The sequence below is a fragment of the Capsicum annuum genome, chromosome 7 (genome assembly GCF_002878395.1).
Source record: "Capsicum annuum cultivar UCD-10X-F1 chromosome 7, UCD10Xv1.1, whole genome shotgun sequence".
NCBI lineage: Eukaryota > Viridiplantae > Streptophyta > Magnoliopsida > Solanales > Solanaceae > Capsicum > Capsicum annuum.
The window spans coordinates 2753999-2779671 of NC_061117.1; the positions used below are offsets into that span (position 1 = coordinate 2753999).

Below are 25673 nucleotides of genomic sequence, written 5' to 3' on the forward strand. Positions count from 1 at the left end.
AAAGATGCTGGAAACCATCAAAGAGGAGGAGAGAGAAGCAAGCATGAACGAGTCACTTTCTTTGAAGAGTTACTCTCCACCTTCATCGACTTCAGCTTATCTCGCAGCTAGCACAAGCGAGTCACTTTCTCTGAAGAGTTATACTTCACCTTCATCGACTTCAGTTTATTCTGCTTCGTCATCAAATTCAAAATATTTTCTCAAAGAAGTTCAGAGGTCGTTTTCTGTATTTGGCAGCTAAAGTATCTATAACTTAAGCTTGCTAAGAGCGCTTTAAAATTTTCAATTTCTTGACCAGTCTACAGTCTACAGTCTACTGTCTACTGTCTACTGTCTACTGATTCCTTGTTATTTTCTTTCAGCAAATTTTCTCTCGTTCTTAGTAAGAAAGTCCGAGAAGCTTTGGACGGAGTCCAAGCTTTGCTGAGACTAGATAAATATTGCCTCTATGTAACCTCTGTGGGATGATGAAAATTCCTCCTCCGGACTATCATGCAATTTTCTGTAAATATTACCAAAGTTGCTTCAGTACGGCTATGAAATTGTTATGTACATTCGTTTTCTGTTTCTTTTTATATATCGATAATATATGTTATTCTACAAAACAGGCATTAAGGACGGGCAACACAAGCGTACGAGAACACAATACGGCACAGTGAATTTAAATACATCTAATCACAACAAAATGGGAGAAGTAGCATTCATACTAAAACAAACAATTGAGCAACTTAACATTGAAAAACGCTATTGCTCCCCTTTCGTAGAACATAACGCTTACTAATCTTGTGCCCAGCAGTTCTTCCTATTGTTCAAACTGGTGCCTTCCTCCAAACCGCAAGAAACCCCCTCTGTATTTTTCCTCGGTTAGTCTAGTACCCTAGGATCTTTAGTTTTTCTCCGCTTCTGTATCCTCCTTCCCCCAACCCCCACCCCACACACACACCAAGTCTACCCCTTTTGAGGCTTATTCTTCCTTCCATAAAAAGTTCCTTCTTTCCTCTCTGCTCCGACCTCTGTTTCCTTGCTATCAGGAATTCACCCTCTGAATTTTTAATTTATATAATACAGTGTTTGTGAAAATTACCATGCATAAACATACTCTGTTGTAACGTTTTACCATCCAGCTAAAAATTTCTCTAGACGGAGAGTATCGCTTCTTTTAGCGCCGTTAATAAAACTTTACATAATCCTGATTCCTGAGTTACATTTTGTTTTCCAAGTTGTGTTTATTACCTGTCCCGTAATCTTGTTTCATTTAAGTCGCACTCGAATCACACAACATCTATATTATTACATATTTCCATTGTTAATTTGCACTAGTGGATTCATTCCACTTCCACCACCATTCTTAGCACATTTTGCTTTTTTTTCTTACCTTTCATCTTCACCTATCTACACTATCTACAGGAAAAAAAAAAAACACAGCTAGCAGAATCACATAGCTTTCATCTCCATAACTAGCAACAACAGCGATAATCAGAATGTTTTCCTTTTTTACCACAAATTTGAGAATTTTTTCTGACAAAATTGATATTCATATAATTATTTATCATTTTTGGAAAGATAAATATATCCTGATCAGTCATTTTTCAGAAGCAAATGTCAAAAACATTACTGGCAAATGAGTTTGGTCTGTTTTTGATATTGTTTAAAACTTTATATTATTTTTGTTAATCTGCTAAAATCTTGCATTATTAAGGTTAAAATCCCTTCTCCTCCTTCTCTTTCCCCGATTTCGACTCCCCGGCCAGATTCCTCTTTCCTTGGTGCCGTTGTCTGGTTCACGAGACATCAGCACCATAACCCCCGTGTCCTTATTCCTCCTTTTGGTATCATCCTCTCGACTCTCTGGAGTTACCCTCTCATCTTTACAGGCATTCCCATACCTGTTGTTCTGCGCATTAGCATATTATCACATATATTAGGGACTGTTCAGATGCAACTGACTCACTCTCTTACCTTCTACTTCCATGAACCAACATGGATTTATCAGAATCTGGTAGCTTCGTAAATTACCAGGTTACACGTTGACTAAGTGGCTATAGTAAAAGCCAGAGCAGCACGAGTTGAACTGTATCATTAAGGTTAACATGACATTCACTAAAGATTCTCCATACAAACAATTTACGACATGGAAGATAACATTATGTTACAATAGTGACAAGTAATGCCTGAAATATAGATTTTATAAATATTCTGCAGGGAATAAACAAGTCTAGAAGATAACCCCCACATAAAGGGATTAAGAGACGCTAATCAAGTCAGTATAAGTTGCTCGGACTCTCCAAAAAGTTGCCGCACCCGTGTCGGATCCTTCAAAAATACACTATTTTTGGAGGATCCGACACACACCCGTCAACATGTTTGAATAGTCCGAGCAAACATACCAAGTTACCAACTAAAATTACATAAAGATGAAAATGCCTCTAGTGCAAGTGTGCAACAGTCCGTTACGTGCACACAACCAATCACAATAATTGTTCATATGCTGTGAATCACTAAACGCAGAAAGGGCATGTGGCATTCAATCAGCAGGTTCCAGCTCAACAACGAAAAGTTCAAATTTGGAAGCTTTCAATGGCAACAAATACCGCATATTTAAGTCATGTTGTTCAATTAAGACTAAAAGCAAGTTGCGGCACTAACATCTAAAAATAATTAAAACCTCGATTAAGACGACCGATTCAATTTAAACGATACCATATAGGGATAATTCAATCAACAACCCTATAAATCTTATCCCTTTTGTGGTTTTTAAGTCATACAACCCACCTTCTTAAACATTACTTCTACAGTTCCACCAAAGCATCTTGGACCTTTCCTGCAACTGCAGTCTCTCCCAAAACCTACTAAGAAGATGGCAAATGCTCGTATTGCTAGGTTTGTTACAGAGGTCGCACCACCACAGTTCATAAATGTCATGAGACACCGAGCCTCAAAAAGGTTAGAAACCATCAAGGAGGAGGACAGAGAAGCTATCACAAGCAAGTCACTTTCACTGAAGAGTTCTTCGATTTCATCATCTTCAAATTATTCTGCTTCATCTTCAAATGCAAAAAATTCTAAATATTTTCTCAAAGAAGTTCAGAGGTCTTTCTCTGTATTTGGAAGCTAAAGTATCTACTTAAGGTTGTTTAGAGTACTTTCAACTACCAAATTACCTGACCAATCTACTGATTTCTTGTTTTCCTTTGGTAAAATTTCTCTTAGTTACAAAGTTTGCGAAACTTGGACAGTAAACTTTGATTGCCAGATATATTGACTAAATGTAACTGTGTGAGAAAAGGAAAATACATACACCGAACTATCAGTATACTTTTATTGCTACTTCTTTAAATTTTCCCAGTGTTACTTTAGTACAGTTAGAAATTGATATGCACAGTATTTTCATTTTTTTTTCTATTTTACTGCATTGTCCAAGCTAACTTGTGCGCACCTCGATTATACCACTGGGTGCTGCAGCTCCACCTACATACGTGATACCTCTGCACACCAAGACTTAGGAATCACCCAGTATCTTGTCACCTACCCTGGATGCTCAAATCATGTGTGTTTAAATCAAAATCGAATGTTTCATCTCAATTGTGAACGAAGAGCCAACGTCCACATCGAAATAAATGTATCCTTGATCTAAAACACCATACTTCATTACGAGGTTATTAGAAAATTCTAATGGTATTACGGATTCCAATATCAATTGCATAACATTAGGCAGCTTTTAGCCCACTGGTTTTGCTGCATGCTGCCGAGTTTATGATTTTGGAAGGAGAGAAACGCATGAACTTTTGGAGAAAAATACAACTCTTTCCGAAAATTTAAGATGGATTGTGCTCCCTTCGGCACACATTATTTGTCATTTTAAAGGTTCAAGTAGAAAATTAGTTACCATTTTATCCTTGGTAGCAATTGTTGTTGAAGATTACAAACACCTCACTAGAGTAAATATTTGATGAAGAGAGATCTTCAACAACAACAACAACATACCCAGTGTATTCCTACCTAGTGGGGTTTGGGGAGGGTATTCCTACCTAGTGGGGTTTGGGGAGGGTAGAGTATACGCAGACCATACCACTACCTCAGGTGAAGTAGAGAGGTTGTTTCCGATAGACCCCGATGAAGAGAGATCTTACGACAAAAATTAGGGTAAAATGGTCAAAAACCCCTCCTTTATTAATGTTTTCGTAAGGGGAGTGAAAAGAAGCACAACAGGTAATTTGAGACGGAGGTCCGTGTAACGGAAGTTGCGTAGAGAATACAAAAACTTTAGTTGACATATAAGTTCTTTCTAAATATGAGAACCATTCAGGTTTTTCACATTTTTGTAATTATGCTTTTGCATTGCCTTGGTGCTTTTTACTTAAAGACTAAAAAGCTCTAAGTTCTGAACAGTAAGAGATTATACTACAAGACCCCAGAACAATGTTGTCTTGTTAGATGATGCATTGAAGGGAGCAAGATCTCAATCTTCTGGAACACAAGGAACTGTTTACCAAATTTTGTTCAACAACAATAACAACATCCCCCGCGTATTCCCACAAAGTGGGATCTGGGGAGGGTTAAGTGTACACAGTCCATACCACTAACTCAGATAAGATAGAGAGGTTGTTTCCGATAGACCCCCCAGCTCAGAACATATAACAGTATAACAAACAAAAAACACAAAAGCGCATAACAAGATGGGATAACAGTCTTTACCAAATTTTGTTATTGGATGAAAATCCTTGGGAGTTGGACAGCGGCGATTATGCCTTTAAAGTATCAAACAGTGAATCCGCATATTATGCCCTCATGGTAGAGCAATGGCTTGTTAACATCTAAGCAACAAGTTGTATCTTTCAATGACTAGAATTATCAAACTAGCTAAAGATATTTCTTGTGCACGGTGAAGCACCTGCTTCGATCACAATGGTATATGAAAAATATCAGTACAATTGTGGGTATGGGTGAAGTACCATCAACAACGAAAAGCTGTTTTTCATGGTTTTCAAGTAGAGACATGGAAAGCAGAATGCAAGATTTGAATTGGACCCAGGTTAAAAATGTAGCAAAGGAAATCTCTTATGCGCTACATTTGGTGCACAAAACATCGAAGGGTTGCCCGGTCGATCTTAAACCCCTTAACATTATGTTTGAGGAGGTCATGACTCAACAACAACAACAAAAGCATACCCAGTGTATTCCCACAAAGTGGGGTCTGAGGAGGGTAAAGTGTACGCAGTCCATACCACTACCTCAGATGAAGTAGAGAGGTTGTTTCCGATAGACCCCCGACTTAGACAGATAACAATATAAAAAACAAACAAATAGAAAACATAAAAGCACACAACAAAAATGGGATGACACACATCGCTCGATAATAAAGAAAACAAGGCACCCACAAGGTAATACTATAAACTATCTATTCGAAATCGAAAACATCATCGAAACACCACGAACAAGCAACTACAGGCGTAGATATAAACAAAAGCACTCTTACGTACTATTATGGACGAACTCCTACCCACTAACCCTATACCCCAATCCGCGTCCTCCACACCTTCCTATCAAAGGTCGTGTCCTCCGTAAGCGGTAACTGCTCCATATCATGCCTAATTACCCCCCTCCAATATTTCTTCGACCTACCTCTACCCCGCCTAATATCATCCATAGCCAACCTCTCACCACCTCCGAACTAGAGCATCCGTGCCTCTCATCACATGCCCGAACCATCGCAATCTCACTTCCCGCATCTTGTCCTCCACCGAAGCTACTCTCACCTTCTCCCAAATAATCTCATTTCTAACCCTATCTCTCCTGATAACTTCATACATCCATCACAACATCCTCATCTTCGCAACCTTCAACTTTTGGATGTGGGAGTTCTTAACTGGCCAACACTTCGCTCCATACAACATAGCCGGTCGGACTGTCACTCTGTAGAAGTTACCTAGCTTAGGAGGCACCTTCTTATCACACAAGACTCCCGAAGCGAGCCTCCAATAACAATGACTATAATTCTTAAAGAAGAAACAATGATTCTATGTAGTTTAAAGAAATGTATTTTCTATGTAATTAACATGTCTATTTACATTATTTTTTTGGGCAGAATGATAGAATAATCCTCCGTGATTTTGGATTATTTCACGTGTCTGGAGATGCGGTGCCATGCACAACCGGAGTGATCCTTACCATGATCGGAGTCCCGGTATGAGTTAAACCTCTTTTTATTGGTTTATGGTTGTCACGAAAATACTTGATTATCTTTTCCTCACTAATATTATTTTCTTTTTCTCTTCTTTTACTTTCCTTAGAGTTACCCAATAAGCGTGATGTTCTTGGGTATGGAGTGATATTAATTCAACTCCTCATGGATCAAGCTGGTTTCTGGGATCAATTTAATATGGTGAGTGGCCCCAATTTGAGAGCGAGTATAGATGAATATGTCGACCAAGGGGGAGATCTTGGAAATTTCATCAAGTGGCGTCTACTGGAAGAGGCCAGAGATGAAGAAGAAGCAGAAATACCCAAGAAACAATTAAATATTGCAGTAAGCTGTCTAAAAAAAAAGACGAATCTTTTCGACCCTCTGCTTTAGAAATCGTAGAGTTATTTGGAGAGATGGGTATTTGATGTTGGTTCTTTTTTTACCTAAAATATAGGAAATGTCATTTATGTAAGTCAACAGAGCTATAATTTTGAACAGAATACATCTCTAGATTGGGATTCTGACAAATTGGCAGATGTCGAGTTTGGGTTTAATCATCTAACATATTTAAACCAGGCAAACACATGCTTAGTTTATGGTGCAAACTAATTTTCATATGCTGTGAATCACAAAATGCAGAAAGGGCATGTGGCATTCAGTCAGCAGGTTCCAGCTCAATAAGGAAAAGTTCAAATTTGGAAGTTCTCAATAGCAACAAATACCGCATATTTAAGTTATGTTGTTTTTTCTACTCATGCATAGACACATTGCATTCTGTGGTTCCATATATGAGGATATCTCATCAAGAGGATGACCATGATGGTAACATCTTTATTAGTTCAATTAAGACTAAAAGTAAGTGGCGGCACTAACAGATAAAATAATTAAAACCTCGATTAAGACGACTGATTCAATTTAAACCAGACCATATAGGATAATTTAATCAACAATCCTATAAATCTCATCCCTTTTGTGGTTTTAAAAACATTCAACCCACCTTCTTAAACATTACTTCTACAGTTCCACCAAAGCATCTTGGACCTTTCCCTCAACTGTAGTCTCTCCCAAAACCTACTAAGAAGATGGCAAATGCTCGCATTGCTAGGTTTGTTACAGAGGTAGCACCACCACAGTTTGTAAATGTCATGAAACATCGAGCATCAAAGAGGCTAGAAACCATCAAAGAGGAGGAGAAAGAAGCTAGCACAAGCAAGTCACTTTCCCTGAAAAGTTCTTCGTTTTCATCATCTTCAAATTATTCTGCTTCATCTTCAAATGAGAAACATTCTAAATATTTTCTCAAAAAAGTTCAGAGGTCTTTTCCTGCATTTGGAAGCTAAAGTAGATATCTACTTAAGCTTGCTGAGAGTACTTTCAACTACCAATTTCCTCACCAATCTACTGATTTCTTGTTGTTTTCCTTTGGCAAATTTTCTCTTAGTTACAAAGTTTGTGGAAATTGGACTGTTAACTTTTATTGCCAGATATATTGACTAAATGTAACTATGTGAGAAAAGGAAAATACATCCATCGAACTATCACTATACTTTTATTGCTACTTCTTTAAATTTTCACAAAGTTACTTTAGTACAGTTAAAAATTACTATGCACAGCATTTTCATTTTCTTTTTCCATTTTACGGTGGTGTCCAGGCCAACTTGTCCGCAACTCGATTATACCACTAGGTGCTTGTTGCTCCCACCAAAATACATGATACCTCCGTGCACCAAAACTTAGGAATCACCTAGTATCTTTTGTCTCCATTGAGAGTTTGACCTTGAGACTTCATGGTTCTCCTCCCACTTCATTTACCACCAGGCCACACCCTTGGGTGCCAGTATTTTTGTTTATTTTCTAAAAAAAATAAACAAAGTTTTCTATTCCACAACATGTATTTAGACCAGAACACAAGAATATGGAAATACTCGATACTTAAATTTTTTTTTGAACTGGTAAATTTAATACTCATACTTAATATTAATGCATCTATAGTGCAACCTTCTGCTGCATGCACGCAATCAATCACAATATTGTGCAATCATCCAATTATTGGAACTGAGTAGCTAACTCAAAGTGGCTCTGCTCACGGACATATGGTGTGTCTGTTTAGCGCACAATTATGGAACACTTCCAGATTGTTTCTTTAAGAAAGCCATGTACGGGATAGAACAGGTTTTCGGTCCAGTCTAAGTTAACTCCATAGCCTCCTTCATAAAAATCCCTCGACTAATTTTCAAGTATATTGAAAACTAGTCATAGTTTTTCAGCTTTCAGAAACCTGGACGTCTGATTTCTGCTCCGTGTAATTCTTATTACCAGAAGAAGAAAGAACTACTTCGACAAAAATGGCACCTCAAAAAGTTTAACACTTTTTTAGGGAAAGGACCACTAATCCCTGATCATCAACCTTAGGGAACTCATGACAAAAACTGTTTTCCTAAGAAAACAGCTAAATAATCAGGAGTCAGAAATGGGCTGGTATAGTTAATGGATCTCAAAATAATCAGAGAATCCAAAGGTAATACAGTATTTTCTTTGTTTGTCTTTTTCTTCTCTTTCAGTTTATAGAATACTAACAGTTTCGCTAGAATCTTATGACCATAACATTCTAATTAATTTTTATAATAACAGTGCAACTTTTTAAACCAAAGACAGAAACCAAACGAATAGCAGTAAGCCTGAAAGATATCTACCGAATCTTAATATTTGCATTGAATGGATGACGATAGCTGCAATAGAAAAAGGACAAAAGTAGAATACAAAAAAAAAAATGAATTACCACTTTCAGGAGAAACAAAATTGGAACACTTTCTTTTGTACCTTTTTTGCATGACATCAACTAAAGAACCAAGAATGATGCTAACCCCCCATAGGCAAGCAGCAAGAAACATAATGACATAAAAATGAATATAACACAATAATCTCAAAATGTAGCTACTCACCCATGGAATAATCATAAACTGGTTGGCGATTGAGTACTACACTGTCTAGGAAAATGGAAGTTATCACCACGGACAGCTTTTCACTTCTCCTTTCTCACATTTGAAGACTTCAATCTAATCTTGCTTTTCTTAAACTTCTCTGATTCAACATTCTCTCTAAGTTTGTCCAAAGCTAGAGAACAACGAAAAGTGGTTCAATTTAAGAAGACAGAATATCTGAAGAGTAATTGCAGAAATGTGCTAATGTTTTATTTTGCACCACAAAGACTAATAGGAGATCTCAAGGTTTAAGTATCAGATCAGGTAAATAAACTAGTGCTGGTTTCTTCATACTTTTCAACATATAGTGCATCCACTTTGACTGCCAAGTACTTCCAGTATGTTGAAAATGGTAAAAGAAAGAAGTACCTGAGGTGTACATAGGGCGGAGTGACTCTATCACTTCAGAAGAAACAGAATAGGTGGGGCAAGAGTTAGAGTCAGCTTTTTGCAGCATCTTCTTGAAGCGCTTAATCTGAAAAAATTAGCATTGGAAAGTTCCATATTAAAGCAAGAATTTGCTACAAAAGAAAAAGAAAGTTAAGTGCTTCGAAGTCCCAAGTCAAATTCCTCCACCAAAAAGTATATCCTGAAATGGTTGAGAAACTTGGTGGCATACACAGTTAATAGTCTGAGATTATTAGATCATTTATTTTTAAAAGTATATCCGTACATCATACATAGTATTCTAAAACACTGAACACTTCAAGTGTTGTGACTGTTAGGATCACAATATGAATGCCAGCAAATTGAGAGTGGAGGAAGTGTTAGCTTTTATGGCACTTTATGAGCTACAAGATCAGACTTCTTTTCCAATTTTGTGACCATTTGACGGCGCGGTGAGCCAGTTCAAAAAGTCATTTTTTAACCAAACAGTTCAAGTAGTCAGTACTATACTGTTAGAGCAAAACTTAATTTAATGATTGCTGTGCCCAAAGAAAAAGTACTTATTATGCTAACATCATACTATAGTCAGATTTACTATATCAGGTAATTTACAAAATTTTAGCTTCCTTAGGGACCAGAACTTAAATCTTATTATTAAATAGAAATTTAAAGTTTGACTTAGGTTTACATCAGGTGATTAAAACCTTTACTACTCATCATTTAAAAAGACATACCTCATCTTTATGCATTAAGGTAAAGCAACATCCACTTAGGCCCGCTCTTGCAGTTCGACCTGCCCGATGAATATATGTTTTTATATATGCAGGCATATCATAGTTTATGACATTTCTCACTCCTTCAACATCCATTCCACGAGTCATAGCATCAGAGGAAATAAGCACTTGCACTTGCCCTGACCGGAAAGCCCTCAACGTCTTGCTACAGGACAAAAGTTTGGGATATTAAATTGCAAGACAGTAGACTTAACTATGCAAGATCAATCATACGCACAGGTGTTTCCACACCACAAAATGTTTCCCAAATAAACGTAACATCACCTTTCAACAACATCAAGTATAACTATGCCGACCAATTATTTTCATTTTCTGTACTTCGTTTTCTTTTTTAACTTTTCCACTTAATCCAATTTGCAAGTTCAAAGCTCTAGTAAATTAACTAAGATGGCAACCAAGACCGAACAATACCAAACATGTCCTTTCTTTTCCAGAAAAATATAAATTTTCCCGATAAAGCCAAAAACCTGTAAAGGTTAATAGCCCTAAATTGTCACTTAAATTAGGGTAGATAGTGTTTCAGTGAGAAGCAGATATTCCATATGGACAGAAAAGATTCTCCGATGCATTCCTTTTTTTTAAACTCAAAAAAAAAAAATGCATCAGAGAATCTTTTCTGTCCATATGGGATATCTGATGCATTTCTTAATCACGAAAATTGCCTCTGATACGTAATTTTGGAACCCCGGAAACCATCCTTTTTGTCGGAACCCCAGAAATTTGTGTACTTCTAATATAGTACTTTGGAAACCAACAAAACAAAATAGAGTTTATAACAGTACAATAGTACATTAAAGTTTTTCAGTAAACCTACATTGCTATACGTGTGACTACATTCAGTTAGCTTCACTAAAGTGCATGCTCATGCAAAGCATCTTAAGTACAGTTGACTGCAAACTTCTCTATCAAGTTACATAATGTAAAAGCTCAGAGCTAAATTGAAGTTGCTAAGTGAATGGAACTACCTTCTTACAGATTGACGTTGAAGACGAGAATACTCCTTGAACTCAATTTGCAAATTGTCGAAAAACTTTAGCAAGGTGCATAATCTATGAGTGGACTCCACAGATGATGTGAAAACAATTGATTTCTCCCCTTGCAGATTTTGAAGAAGGGAAACAAGATAAATTGGCTTAAGCTTCGATTGACATAGCTACACAAAAGGAAGTAAAATCACTGGGATCAATCATCATGCTGCGGGGAATAGTGTGCCACAAAACTTTCAATTTGAAGCACACAATTTATTGAAAACACAAAAAATTACACATATACATGAATTTGGTATTTAACACTGAATGGCAACTAAAACTTCAGCATCCAGTATCCAACAAGGACATTATTTATTCAACAGGTCAAAGAAACATGAGTGTCTTACAAGACAATCCGCAAGGTCAATACACAAGACAGTTTTAAGCCAATACTTTTAGATGAAATAAGGTGTTGCAAACAGGCATTTAGATCATGCTGAAGTTGTAAATTCTGCTATGTGAGCATATCTTCCGAAAACAAAACAAAGTTCCTCACTAAACAACATTATGATAAATTAGTAAATTCCATGACTTGGGAGACAATGAAATGTTTCTTTTTCCCCATCTTTGACAAATTGGAATAAGAATATTTTATTTTTTTTTGACTTGCACCGGGTGTCCAAGACTCTTCGAGTCCCGATTAATCCCGGGGGTGCACAGACCCTCGGCAAGGAGTTTCTCACAAGTGCACCATGGGTAATTCATGGCCCTCAGAAATTGTTTGCACCCAGTGGGAATCGAACTTGAGATCTTGAAAGGGAGCACCCCAAAGCTCAAGCCAATTACCACCCGGCCAACCCCTGAGGGTTTAGATTGGAATACGAATATTACTCATCAAGATAAATGATATGCAATAATAAATACATTTTCAGGCACATCAGGAAAGAGAAGATAATGTATAATAAAACTTATTTCGTTCAAGTAGCATAGACCCACCACTTTAAATGATTTGAGTTCTTCAGGAAGCCTGTAACGTCTTTCTCCAGTCGTTAGAAGAAGAGGATGATGTAAATCAAGCTGAGCAAGTTTACTTGGGTCTTGTGTTAGTGTGGCGGATAAAACAATCTTTGCAAGCCTTGGATAGGCTTTTCCCTTGAACCCTCTTTCTGTGCCCCTGCATTAGTTTTAAAGCAATTCTTAAGAAAATCTCACATGAGAAATGGACAAAAGGAAAACAAGACAGAGAAATGCCTATATTCACTTAAACCTTCCAACGAAGTTGGATCCACTAATAAAAATAATAAGTTATGCAATTCTTTTTGGGTGATGGTGGCATCCATTCCAGCTTGCTACTGAGTAATTCTGCCCGGCAAAGTTAGAGTAAGTCAGAAAAATCACCTAGTTCTTTTTTTTTTTTTTTTTTTTTAACTCTGCTGGAATTTGAACTCGAGACCTCATGGTTCTCCACCCACTTCATTAACTACTAGGTCACACAGTTAGGTGCAAGGGTAGATACATTTTCACGATCAAAAGAGCAAGCAACTCGACAGTGAATACCATTTGACAGTCAAAGATACGGTGTCCTTGTCGTAAAGGATCAAACAAGACTTGAATAATCAGACAATTAATTCTTGATTAGAAAAATGTCATATCACAACTGAGAAAAAGATGTGCATCTAAAGAGGATTTGTTTTTTGAGGCTGGTAACATTAAAATGTGCATCTAAAGAGGATTCCACATATAAGAAATTCATAAGGGGGAGGGGATAGGCATAACATACACTCTTCTGATTGTCTTCAATGAACCATAAGTGAAAGGAAGAAGATCATCAGCAGAAGGGAAGTTCCCGTCAACAGAAGAGCTGGTCAACTGAATGACGGTAGGAAGCCAAGACTGATAAGCTTCCCTTAATAACCTATCTGTTTCGTCGACAACCTACATGATACCATGTAAGTTAACCATTAGGATCTTGTCCTTGTTTGTTCTTCAGCTTCTTTTCCAAGAAAATGTAATTCAAATGGTTTCAACAGAGCATAAAGAAGAAAAACATGAGCAATATAAAAATATGTGCCCCACACTCACAAAACCTACTACTACCACTTTGAAGCTTAATGATTAAATTGAAATAAGTCTTAATTGACCGATTCATTAGCATAGTAGCATTCTAAGTTTTCCTTCCAAATAGGGAAGAGACATTGAAGCGAATAAAATAACAAATATATATTGATATTCTTAATCGAGTAAATATAATTTTATTGATAATGGGTAGCTCACATATAAAAAAGGTATACCAAAAAATAGAAAATTTACCGAAAGATGTGATTCTCTGCAAAAGACACCCATGCTCTACGCAAATAGAAATATCCAGCTCTTTTGCTTCAAAAGAGCTCATATTTCTTTCATTTACAGTTATTAATGATCTATCAATGCATTGATAGAATTGAAGATGGTAGAAAGACATTAGAAGGTTATTAACATAAAGACAAATAGCCAGCACATTCGTTGTCAAAACATGCACTATTGTAGTCCGTTTGTATTTACCTCGGTGTCACCCTACTTCTAAGACCTAAGTTCTAACAAATTTCTTTCGAATTATCAAAAGGTACTTCCCTGCACTTTGTTTCCTAGTGACCTAAAAGAGAAATGAGATATCAGACCCTAAGGGAAGGCAAAAAGTTAGCTGGGATACTTAGCTTCTTAAGATGAGCACGATATTCTCACACAGAAATGCTTTATGCCACAATATTAATAGCAAAAAGAAGAGAAGAACAGGCACTAGGTGTAAATATAAATACTACAAAGAAATTCTAAGCAACTAAATATGCAGCTTACAAGATAACATAGATGCTCAAGGGTAAAACCATAAGTGTTATTGATGTGGTCCATCAGTCTTCCAGGAGTTGCCACTAATATGTCTACTGCGCTTTGTAACTCGTATGAGAATTCTTCAGGATCATAACATATGCCATACTCAACATTGGGTTTCTTGATGAGCTCAGAGATTTCATCCGAAATTGATGACTGACCTACAGCCAAGCCGACCGACAAACCTACTGCAGGTGCAAGAGCAGAGAAGACCTCTTTGACCTGAAAACAGAAACAAAATGTTACAAACATAATCTTCAACTGAGAAGTAAGCTATCTATCTTTGCATGCGAAAGTGCAAATATAGTCCTTTTTCAAAAAAAAAAAATTGCATGTGCAAATGCAAATGTAGACATGCCGCGGGTTCAAGACTGGTGTGAAGAACCCACTAAGAAGTTGGCGGTCTTCTTTAAAAAAAGTCCTCTGAGGCACTAAGACCAAATTACACCAATTATCAGATTAAGCAAAAGGACTCTCAGTCGAAATATGAACTTATAGTTTTCTTCTTCTTCTTCTTCCTTTTTTTTTTTGGTAATAGGCAGCATGAAGACATAGTTTTAGGGCAATGAAAACCTAGGATGACCACTGACTTACCTATCAAAAAAGAAAAAGCCAAGGAAGGAGGCAAAGTTGGAAAGATAGTTGGCCCAAAATTTACAGGTACTTGACAATTAGTGTAATTATGCACTGCACATTTTCCAAACTAAAACTAAAAAATCAAGGTAACTAACCTGCAAAGCCAGGTCTCTAGTTGGCAAGACCACTAGTGCGCGAAGACATTTTACAGCACGTTTAGACAGCATTTGAACAATTGGTAATGCATAAGCAAGAGTTTTCCCGCTCCCTGTAGGTGAATTTATGCAAAGATCTCGTTCAAAAGAACCAGGTCCAATAGTCTCTTGCCAGACAGAAAGCTGCACGGGAAAGAGTGAAGTGATGCTCATATTCTTCAAAGCCACCACTAACCTAGCGAAGATACATGTATGGGTAAGAATAAGTTGGAGTGGAAGTGTAAAAAATCCAATACGAAGTGTCAAGAACGCAAAAGGTTCAAGTGTAACTATGTTTCAACTGCAACCATGGAATTTTATAAACAATAAAACAAAGTAACAACTGATGATATTTTGGATAATAAACGAAATATTAACTGTAAGAACTGAGAGATAATGGTTAACTATAATTTCCATTTTGTTACTCCTTATCCTTGAGGAGCAGAGCACTTTTTCCTTTTGAGGTGGGGTTTAGCATTGCCCTTTAGTTGCCAACTGGCCATGCTCTTGATTGGGAACTAGAAGACAACATAAATGATGGAAGAATCTGGATGAACAACATCTATGGTCTCTGTCGGAGCATATATAATAACAAGAGAGAAACAAGACTTCCAGAAAAAGTGTCGCACTAGGTCATGTAGTTCCTCAGGCGAAAGATAGTATTACACCTTGTTTATCATGTTCTAAATGAGGCCATTAATAAGAACATTGTTAACACAATTTTCTCAACCATTTGCATATCATCCTTCCCGTATTATGTGACACTATTTTGGTGCATGGAGTTTAACTTGTTAATTTAAGTTCTATAGGATCCATAAGTAGTTACTATAAGTTGAAAGTTAGTTTGATAAATAAAACATATATCATCAGAATTTAATATTTGTTCAGTTAAACAATTTGAATACTTGAACCTAGTAAAAGCTATATAAACTAACTTTTTTTGGTAAACTGTAATTTTTTTTATATCAACTAACATTATTCATAGAATGGAACCAAAAGATTTTGTAACATTCAAAAATATATGGATGTCATATTGATTGTAAGACAAAAGGATGATACACAACAAAATCCTGAGGGCCAGTAGCACATAGTTAGAACCCCAGTCCATAATGGACGTGCCCTTCTATTTTTCTCCATTTAAAAATACCACACTCAGAGGCAGAGTTTGAAACCGTGAAGGAGTTGACTTTTTAAAATCCTAAAATTCTAAAATATAGCACCTTTATGCAGTTTCTAGAGGTTTACTTATATTCTATGCTTAAAAAAAGTTAAAGGCATAATACATAAACGAATAAACAAACACTCAAACTTGTCCTTTCAAAGTACACATTTAAACACCTCAAAGTAGTATCAACTAGCAACTAAACACTACAACTCAGTCTCCACTGTGTCTCGTGGAGACTCTAACACTAACGTGACACATAAATTTTGGAAGTGTCTAGAAGGTCATTTTGTAAGTTGGAGTGTTCAATTGATTCAGTAAACACGAGTTGAGGTGTCTAGATTTGCACTCTCAAAGTAAGAGTGCTTAGACAAAGTTTTGACCCCTCGTTTCGTACACCAGATAAGGAAAATAATCCCGGGATAAAATTTAACTTTATCCCATGTTTGGTACGAGGCATTAACTAACCCCGGGACTATTTTATCCCATCATTTATCCTAAAATGGTGGAATCACTATCCTATAGATGGAGGGTGGTATAAGATAGTCCAACAAGATATCCCTAATTATCCAAGTCGGTGTACTAGGGGTCGTTTGGTATCCCACCATAAAATAGGGCAGCTCGATGCACTTAAGCTCCCGCTATGCGCAGGGTTCAGAGAAAGACCCCCACCCACAAGGGTGTATCGTACGCAGCCTTATCTTGCATTGCATTTCTGCCATAGGTTGTTTCCAAGGCTTGAACCCGTGACCTTCTGGTCACATGACAACAACTTTACCAGTTATCCCACCATGTATATTGGTGTAAATAGTGGGATAAATAATTCTGATATTAACTAATAGCTCACACCAAGCATAGGATAAAATAGTCCTTCATTTCATCTCGGGGCTATTTATCCCTTATACCTCACACCAAAAGACCCTGAGTCCCTTTTATGTATTATGACAAAAATTAAGTAATCAACATGGGGTTGAAAGGAGTGATGCTGAAAGAGTACCTGGGATCAATAAAAGGCACAAGATCAAGAGAACATTGATCAAAAGTAGTAATATCAACTGGATTTCTCATCCATGGCAATACTGGAATGTTCTTCTTCAACTCTTTTTCTTCCTCCATTAATAAAGCTCCCTTTTTTCTCTGCTAAAATTCTGAACCAAAAGAAAAACTTTTTTAGCTGAAATCTTTGCAAGAAAAAAAAGACACAAAAACACCCAAATTAATATTCTACAAAATTCCAACAATAAAGCAGTCAAGTGTCTAATCTAGTCATCAATAAAGTGAATCGAGAACCTGAGGTCTCAAGTTAAAATTCTAGCAAACAAAAAAACACTAGGTAGACAGAGTGATATCTATTGCTATCAAGGATGGCACGTATCCTAAATTTAGTCGAGTTGCACAAACATTGACTCAAACACTACGGTTATATAAAAAAAAAAATACCCCACACCCCGTTAATGCTATCCTTTTTTAACTGATTTTCTTAAAATAATATTAAATGGTTGTTTTTTCAGCTGAAATCTTTGAGTAAAAAAAACACAGGAACACCCAAATTTAAGCTTTTTCTTATTAATCATTTGTACAAAATCCTAAAAATCCAATAATAAAAGCACCTATTGTGACCTATTGATTAATAAAGTGTTCAAATTTCAATGAATGACGAAAAAAAAACACTAGATGACTCTTTGCATCTTGTCATAAATTTAGTGAAAACCTGATATATATGTTGAGTTGTACAAAAACTGACCAAAACACTACGATTATACAAAAAAACACTTAATGCTAACCTATTTTCAGCTGATCTCTTTCTTAAAAAGGGAAAAAGAAAAATTGGTTGTTTTTCAGCTGAAATTTTTGGGAAAAACTACAAGGTAGACTAAGTAAAAACATTGATTATTTTTTTCATTCTTTTCGAAAAACTATTTCACAAAACAATAATGTTTGACAATGAAAATTTCAAATACAAAACTTGTTTCACTTATAATTCTCTCACAAAACTTTAAAAACAATTTCAATTTAGATTCATGATCAAACACAGCTCCAACTACAATTCCAACTCTATTTCCAATTTCAAAAAATTATGCCTTTTATGACTGACCAAACGGAGGCTAAGAGATTCTCCTCATTTATTTTATTAGAATTACCTTAGTGGAGCTTTGCAAAAGTTGGCTCGAAATTCGAATACTGAGGAAAGTGCGGGGAATTTTAGGTTTTTTCGGTGGGAATTTGAGAGTTGGGTCAACTGGGTTTTCGGTTAAGCTTTGCTTTGTTTTTGGTCCGGCCCATTAAAATGAAATTTGGGCCTATCAGGCCCATCTCCCATATCTAAAATCTCCTCTATAGTATATACGAAAAATTACACAAATCTCATATTTAAGACACCATATTACACAATATCTCTTAATATTTTAAAAAATTACATAAAATTCCGGATTCACATTTACTAGTGATGCATATGCTATATGTATCACTACTGTATACATATGTATATACTAGTGATACATATACATATGTATCACTAGTAAATATGTATCACAATTCGAAATTTCGGGATAAGATGTAATTAGCAAACTATCCGGGATTTTATGTAATATTGCTGAAACTATCCGGGATTTATGTAAGTTACTCTAGTATATAATGCAAATAACATAAATTTCGATAGTTTGAAGCTTAATTATAGAAAATTTTAATTTTGAATCTATCAAGATATATAATCAGTTTCTGATACATCCAGCGAAGATACATTTTTTCCTTTGTAAAGATACATAATTAGTTCCTGATATATTTTTTTTCGATTTTGGGTTTGTCGAGATACATAATAAATCTAACGAGGATACATGCTTTTCCTTGTAAAGATACATAATTAGCTTTTGATATATTTTTTTCGATCTTGATCTGTCGAGATACACATTACCTTCCTGGTATATCGAACAAATGTAAATAATTAATTGAGATTTTTGTAATTACTTTGTAAGAGTGAAAATTTATGTAAAACTAAATTATGAGGATGACTTTTGTCTAATAGGTAACAAAAGAGTTGCCGATGTTCCTAAGCACACAATATTTGATATGCTGACATGCAACCTAGATTAACCATGAAAAATTCTGTCTAAATCATCTTCAAAAGACGTTTTTTCATTTAATATGTTTTTATAGTCATCATATAAGAATTTTTTTTATATTAAATAGTCAAATAAATTATAAACAAATTTTAAATTTAATACTTAGTAAGAGTTGAACACGTCGAATTGAATTTTATTATTTGTTTACTTCATTTATTTTGAACTTGGATCTTTTATCACTTTAAGTTCAGTGCACTACATAGCCCAGTTAGTTGTGAAAAATCAATTTTCCCGAAACCAAAATCACAAGCACAGCTTAAACTCTTGAACCTAAAATTCATTATTAGAAATGAAAATCTGGGAATCTCTATTATAATTTAAATTTAGTTTGTTTTACTTATTTTTCCCTTATTCATTTGTTTACTACGCAATTATATTGTTGTTTCCAACGCAAAAAATAAATTAGAATTGTCTTTTATTTTTTATACACTTGTTGTTTTTAATGAAAGTGAAATAAATTCTTTAGTTAACCTCACTTATATAAAATTAAAGATTAATTTTATCAAGCAAGATGTTAATAATGTGTTTTCAGTGCATTGCTTTGGATATTGTTGTAAAAAAATTATTTACAATATGCAGATTTGAGTTATTTAACTCAAAGTTGTAAAATATTTTTGGTAAAAGATGAATGGTTTTTCTTTGTTTCTATTGTTTTATGTGAAAATAAATCGCAAAATGTAACGCCCCGAATCTGGTATCCGGAATGCTACATGCTGCTTATGACCTCGAAGGACCACAAGCTAACCCGTGACTGGTACCTGCTGCAATAACTGTAACATAACACTGTAAAATATGCGGAAGATGGGCTGAAATTGCCATAAGGTTCAATACTGAATAAACATCTAATAAAATAATATCTGAATATGGTGTAACAATACTAAAATCGATAATAACTGTCTGACATGCTATAGTCTGAAAGCCTCTAAACTGTCTGAAATAAGGAGTTGATGGGACAATCCCCCAACTAACTCCATTTGCTGAAATGACTAAGTACTGAAATAATGAAAGAATAAAATAATCCTATCCTCGAAATATGAGGACTCGCCACTGACTCTGACTGCTGATACATGAGCTGCTAAGTGTGATCGGGAACCTGAGCGTCTGAGCCTATGGTACAAACACCATAGCGCAAGAGAAAAGTATACGTCAGCACATCTGAATGTACTGGTATGCATCGTGGGGGAGACTGAATGCAAGGGTTCATATGCATGAACTGTAACTGACTGAATAACTCGAACGTGAGAATGCATGCATGAATACGTAACTGTAACTGAAGTCGTGATAGTACTGAATACTGAGTCTAATGATAACATGGATTTACTAATATTTGAGTTCACTGAGATATTGACTAACTGAGTCTAATAAGTGATTGTTTCTGACAGTCCTAAATCCGAAGAACTATAGAAATTCTATATTGAAATAAATGACTGTATCTGCCAGTCTAGATTCTGAAGAACTATCTGAGTTCTATACTAAGCTAAATGATTGTATCTGGCAGTCCTAAAATCTGAGGAAACTAGCTGAGTTTCGTACTGAGCTGAGTGACTGTATCTGACAGTCCTGAATCTATAGAACTGAACTGAGTTATATTACCGAGACTAAATTCTGAAACTGAAACTGTGGAAGGTAATCATCTAACTGACATGCCCTGAATCTGAACTGGTGGGGTCCAACCTGTAACCTCAGCTGGAAGGGTGTCAGTACCGTGCCACGGGTAAAGACAAGCTATGAGTAAACCCTTTCTGATAGGGAGGTCTTCCGTCAACCCCTCCTAGTAGGAAAACTCTTATAGTCCCTAGACTCGTAGGGGTATATCTCAACTTACGCTGGCTACGTAGTTCTGGAACGCAAGGATTGCTTCTAAGGATCATACCCTCTACTGACTGATAGGTGAGCCCTCATCCCTGGGTTCACTCGGTGTTGAATCCTACTCCCAACTGATTAGACACTGAACTGATTTCCTAGTTCATACTAGGCTTGACTGAGTTGCTACTGATCGTATTGTTTAACTGAACTGAACTAAATTCACTAAGTCCCGTTGACTGACAGAATACTACTGAGATTTATGAGATTACTGAGTTTACTGGACTGATATTGAATTTACTGAATTTTTCTGAGTCATGAGACTGACTGATTTCTAATAATCATGGCTTGACTGAGAGTATCTTAAAAACAGACACTGGCTCTAGGCACACAACTAAACTATCGGGTATAAGTACCCCCAGGACTCGATAAAATGAAACTGACAAGACATGACACTTCTTGAACGCATAACTAAAGTCCACAATTCATAATATAATAGTTGAGGAATATCATGAAGTGCTTGGTATTCATAGTCTTGTACATGGATTGGAATGAATATAAACATGTCATAATTTCATCAATCTAGTCTCATGAGCATTCCTTCAAACATTCATAATGCACAACAATGTCATTTGGGTCACAATTGAGCTATAATGCATAATTTCTATCCTCTTAGGCACATTTTATCAAACACCTTACATGCACAACTTAGGGCATAGGTATAATCATCAATTAACACATCACAAACAACTCAATTCATGGATTTCAACTCATATGCTAACGTAGTTTCATAAAAACACATACAGATTCCAACTTGGGAATCATTCAACACCATCAACATGGTTTTAAACAACCCACAACATGAACATCATGATTTATAATTTAAAATAGGATTCTTGAGCTTCATGGATGAAAGGAATCCATGAATCAACACTTTACATACTTAGTTTTTGATTTTATGAAGATTGACAGAGAGATTTTTGAATTTGGATATCCTATAGAAAATCCTAGACTTGTTCTTGAGAGTTTTTGAGAGAAACAACAATATTTTGGGTGAAATAAGGCTTAATCACGTGTTATTAGGTATATATAGGGTGGGAAAAATGACCATTTGGCCCTTGGAAACACGGAATAAAATGCTGAAAAATGGCCCAACAGGACTACCCAGGGCGGCGCCCTGCTTAGACCATGGGAGAACCCAGTGTGGCGCCCTGCTTAGACCGGGGGTCTAGCTGGCGCGATGCCCTGAAATCGCCTTTAACTACTGATTTGGCATACCAAACATGCCCTTATGCTATTCCAAAAATCCCGAAACTCACCCGAGATGAACTATTGACTTGCCCCATCGTAGCGCAACTTGAAAATCGAAAAACGGAGGTCGGAAGGGTCATCAAATAAATCCTCGAAGTTCGAAGGCTTAAAAAGAAACTAAGTCCTTAACACTTAGCTAAAATTTTCTAAGTGTTGGATCTCTTATAGAGCTTTATGGAGCTGAATTTGACGTAGAGTTTTACTGGGTCTTACACAAAATTACCATTAAAAGGTTTTCCGAGCCTCAATATTTTAGGGGTCTAAATCATACACTTTACTAACTTCACTCTTTAGCCACCCTTATTAGTAAATTTGATTTATCTTATGGTCTTCTTATTCTTCTATGACAAATATTGGTTTCTTCTTTTCTTGTGGTCTTTGCTACGAGAAAAACTTTACGTCTTAAGTTTATTTTTATTAATTTCAAAGGTAAAAGTTAATTTTGAGTACTCATGTGGTTCCTTAAATTTGTTCGAATCTTTCATTTAGACACTTGTATTAAAGATTGTTCTTATTAAAAAACCTAAATCTAAATCAATGTGTGACTATTTAACACAAGAGTGCTCACACATCACAAAAATGGCACATATTAATTTGGGCTTTGGTGTTCAATAGAAATAACCCGTAGTATAAGTGTCTAAAAGAAAAATTCTAGCAACTCGTAGGGGCTGCATATGTATTCATACTAAAAATAATAAATAACATCTTGACACGTAAATTATGGTTAATATGATGTTGGGCTTGAGGTTGATTGGCGTCAACTCGTACTATTGTAATATCACCTAATGTCTAAGCTCTGGCGTTGAACTCGAGGTTGATTGACGTCAGCTGTATCTAGTAATATCACCTAGTGTCTGAGCTCAGGTGCTGAGTTCGAGGTTGATTGGCGTCAACAGTACTCTAGTACTATCACACAATGTCTGAGCTCTGATCTGAACTCGAGGTTGATTGACATCAAGCATAGTCTGGTAATATCACCTAGTGTCTGAGCTCTAATGCTGAGCGTGAAGTTGATTAGTCAGACTAGAGGTTGTCCAACTTTATAGTACAATTTGGATAACTTTTTATAAAATTATTTAGTGTTGTAATCTTTTCAAAATGCAAAAGTTAAAAATTGTGATTCATTTGTACAGCCTTATTATCGACATTGAAGCCAACTTTTCATTTAAAACTTCAATTTTGTTAACTATTTGACTATAAATGAAATTTTGAAAAATTCAAGCAGAAGATTATTTTGACATATAATATTGAAGAAATATCATCAAGTAATGTTATTTGACGTATAATATTGAGGAAATATCATCAAATAATGTTATGTTATCCCTCTAGAGATATCAAGATAAGATCAAATGTATTAAGAGATAGGCCTAATTTTGTAATACACTTTAAGAGATAGGCCTAATTTTGTAATACATCTTACTAGCTTATTGTATAAAAGAACAAGGGCAGCCCGGTCCCACCACAAGGGAGCGAACCGACCGATAAACCGAACTGATAAAAATATTATTGGGTTAACGATTTTTTATTGGTTTTATAAAAAAATTTATTGGGTAAACGGTTCGGTATCAATTTTAGCTTATTGGGTTATCGATTTAACCGATAACCCCCCAATAAAGATACACTAAGTTATTATTTTATCCCTATTTATGTTATATATTTAAATCTCTCTTTATATAGAGAGAGAGATAGAGATATGTGTATGTATATAGATTATATGCACTACTAATTCATAATTCAGTGATTGACAAAGTATTAACATATTCAGGGCAACAAAGACACAATATAAAGTTCGGCTATTATTGTAATAAAAAGCTTGAAGCATTTATAGCTTCCAACAATTAGGATGCATTTTTTTTCGAGAAAATGGTCTGTTACCCCCCCAACCTTTAGTCGAAATCTCAACTACACACTCAACCTTTTAATGTGACCTATTACCTCCCTGAACTTATTTTTACCGAATTTATTACCCCCCAGTTGCTGTCGTGTCAATGGACGTGACTACACGCGCCCATAGGCGCGTCAGTTGACTTTTTTTCACTTTAAAATCTTTATTTTTTGATTGCCACGTCATTTTTTTAATAATTTAATTATTATTTTTCTTTATTCTTTCTTTCTTCTTCTTCTTCTTCCTCCTTCTTCTTCTTCTTCTTCAAGAACTCAACAATGACATCTAATCCAACTCAACAGGAACTCAACAATGACATCTAATCCAAGACTAATTTATCATCTTCTCTGATATATTAGACCCATGAATTTATTAACCTCCCAATTCTTAATATTATTTTTTACGGACTACTTACTAACAAAAAAATTAACATTAACATTCGATAATCTTCCCTTCCCTATTCTTGCTTCTTTTTCATTCCTTTTTTACATCAAATCAGACAATCATATTCATGAATTCCAAGTCCCAAATACTGAACCTATTTCCATTTTCAAAGAGAAAAAAACTGAAATCACAAAAATGGGTATCTCCAATTCCATAAAAAATAACTCAATTAACATTTACTTCAACACAAATACGAAATGGTCTTCTTCCATTCTATGGAGTTGTTGTTGTAAAAAAAAAAATTTGAAATCACAAAATGGGTATCTCCAATTCCATCAAAAACAACTCAATTAACATTTACTTCAACACAAACACGAAAGGGTCTTCTTCCATTCTATTCATATTCATATTCATGAATTTCAAGTCCCAAATATTGAACTCATTTCCATTTTCAAAAAAAAAAAAAAAAAATTGAAATCACAAAAATGGGTATCTCCAATTCCATAAAAAATAACTCAATTAACATTTACTTCAACACAAATACGAAATGGTCTTCTTCCATTCTATGGAGTTGTTGTCGTCAAATTAAAAAAAAACTAAAATCACAAAATGTCCAATTCCATAAAAACAACTCAATTAACAGTGAAATGGTTTTCTTCCATTCTATCGAGTTGTTGTCGTTAAAAAAAAAAAAAAACTGAAATCAGTAGCGGTCATGGCAGGGATTCCGACTAAAAAGTGAAAGATTTTTGATAGTTTGTAATTGAGAGAGGAGAAAAGAAAAATTGAAAATGGAAAAGATGAGAGAATAAAAGAGAAAAGAAAAATATATAAGGGAAAATAATTAATTTTTTAGATTAAAAAAATGAAGTGGAATTACTTTTCAGCACGTGCATCACACTGCATCAGAAATGACTGGTTGTCCTATTTTTGGGGTGTAAATATTCCACTTTTAAATAGTTCAAGGGGTCATAAATTCGTTAAAAAAAGGTTCTGGGGGGTAATAGGTCACATTAAAAGGTTAAATGTGTAGTTGAAATTTCGACTAAAGGTTGGGGGG

The 25673-nt window shown here is 35.5% G+C and overlaps 2 protein-coding genes across 7 annotated transcripts in view; one reads left to right on the plus strand and one right to left on the minus strand.

Annotated features, from left to right (window-relative positions):
• Positions 1 to 552, plus strand: part of LOC107876315 (A-agglutinin anchorage subunit-like) — a gene marked incomplete in the record, with an annotated part of 41200 nt that extends 40648 nt beyond the window's left edge. Inside the window, 1 exon segment of the mRNA XM_047415099.1 lies at positions 50 to 552. Coding sequence (XP_047271055.1) covers positions 50 to 241 — 192 coding nt within the window.
• The window catches only part of LOC107877551 (DEAD-box ATP-dependent RNA helicase 1), a 60034-nt gene extending 41682 nt beyond the window's left edge, over positions 1 to 18352 (minus strand). For 2 of the 6 annotated variants that reach the window (XM_047415095.1, XM_047415098.1), the window contains exons 1-8: positions 17896 to 18170; positions 17109 to 17259; positions 14911 to 15145; positions 14147 to 14401; positions 13095 to 13249; positions 12311 to 12488; positions 11312 to 11499; positions 10287 to 10491 (exon numbers count right to left, since the gene is read on the minus strand). In XM_047415095.1, the coding sequence (XP_047271051.1) occupies positions 10287 to 10491; positions 11312 to 11499; positions 12311 to 12488; positions 13095 to 13249; positions 14147 to 14401; positions 14911 to 15145; positions 17109 to 17227 (1335 nt within the window). In that variant the 5' untranslated portion in view covers positions 17228 to 17259; positions 17896 to 18170. Of the gene's footprint in view, positions 1 to 200; positions 1895 to 9126; positions 9299 to 9534; positions 9641 to 10286; positions 10492 to 11311; positions 11500 to 12310; positions 12489 to 13094; positions 13250 to 14146; positions 14402 to 14910; positions 15146 to 17108; positions 17260 to 17895; positions 18171 to 18206; positions 18232 to 18252 lie in introns of those variants that run through there. The other 4 variants (XM_047415097.1, XM_016724221.2, XM_047415094.1 and 1 more) reach the window with 4 other exon arrangements.
• Between the last annotated feature and the right edge of the window lie 7321 nt (positions 18353 to 25673).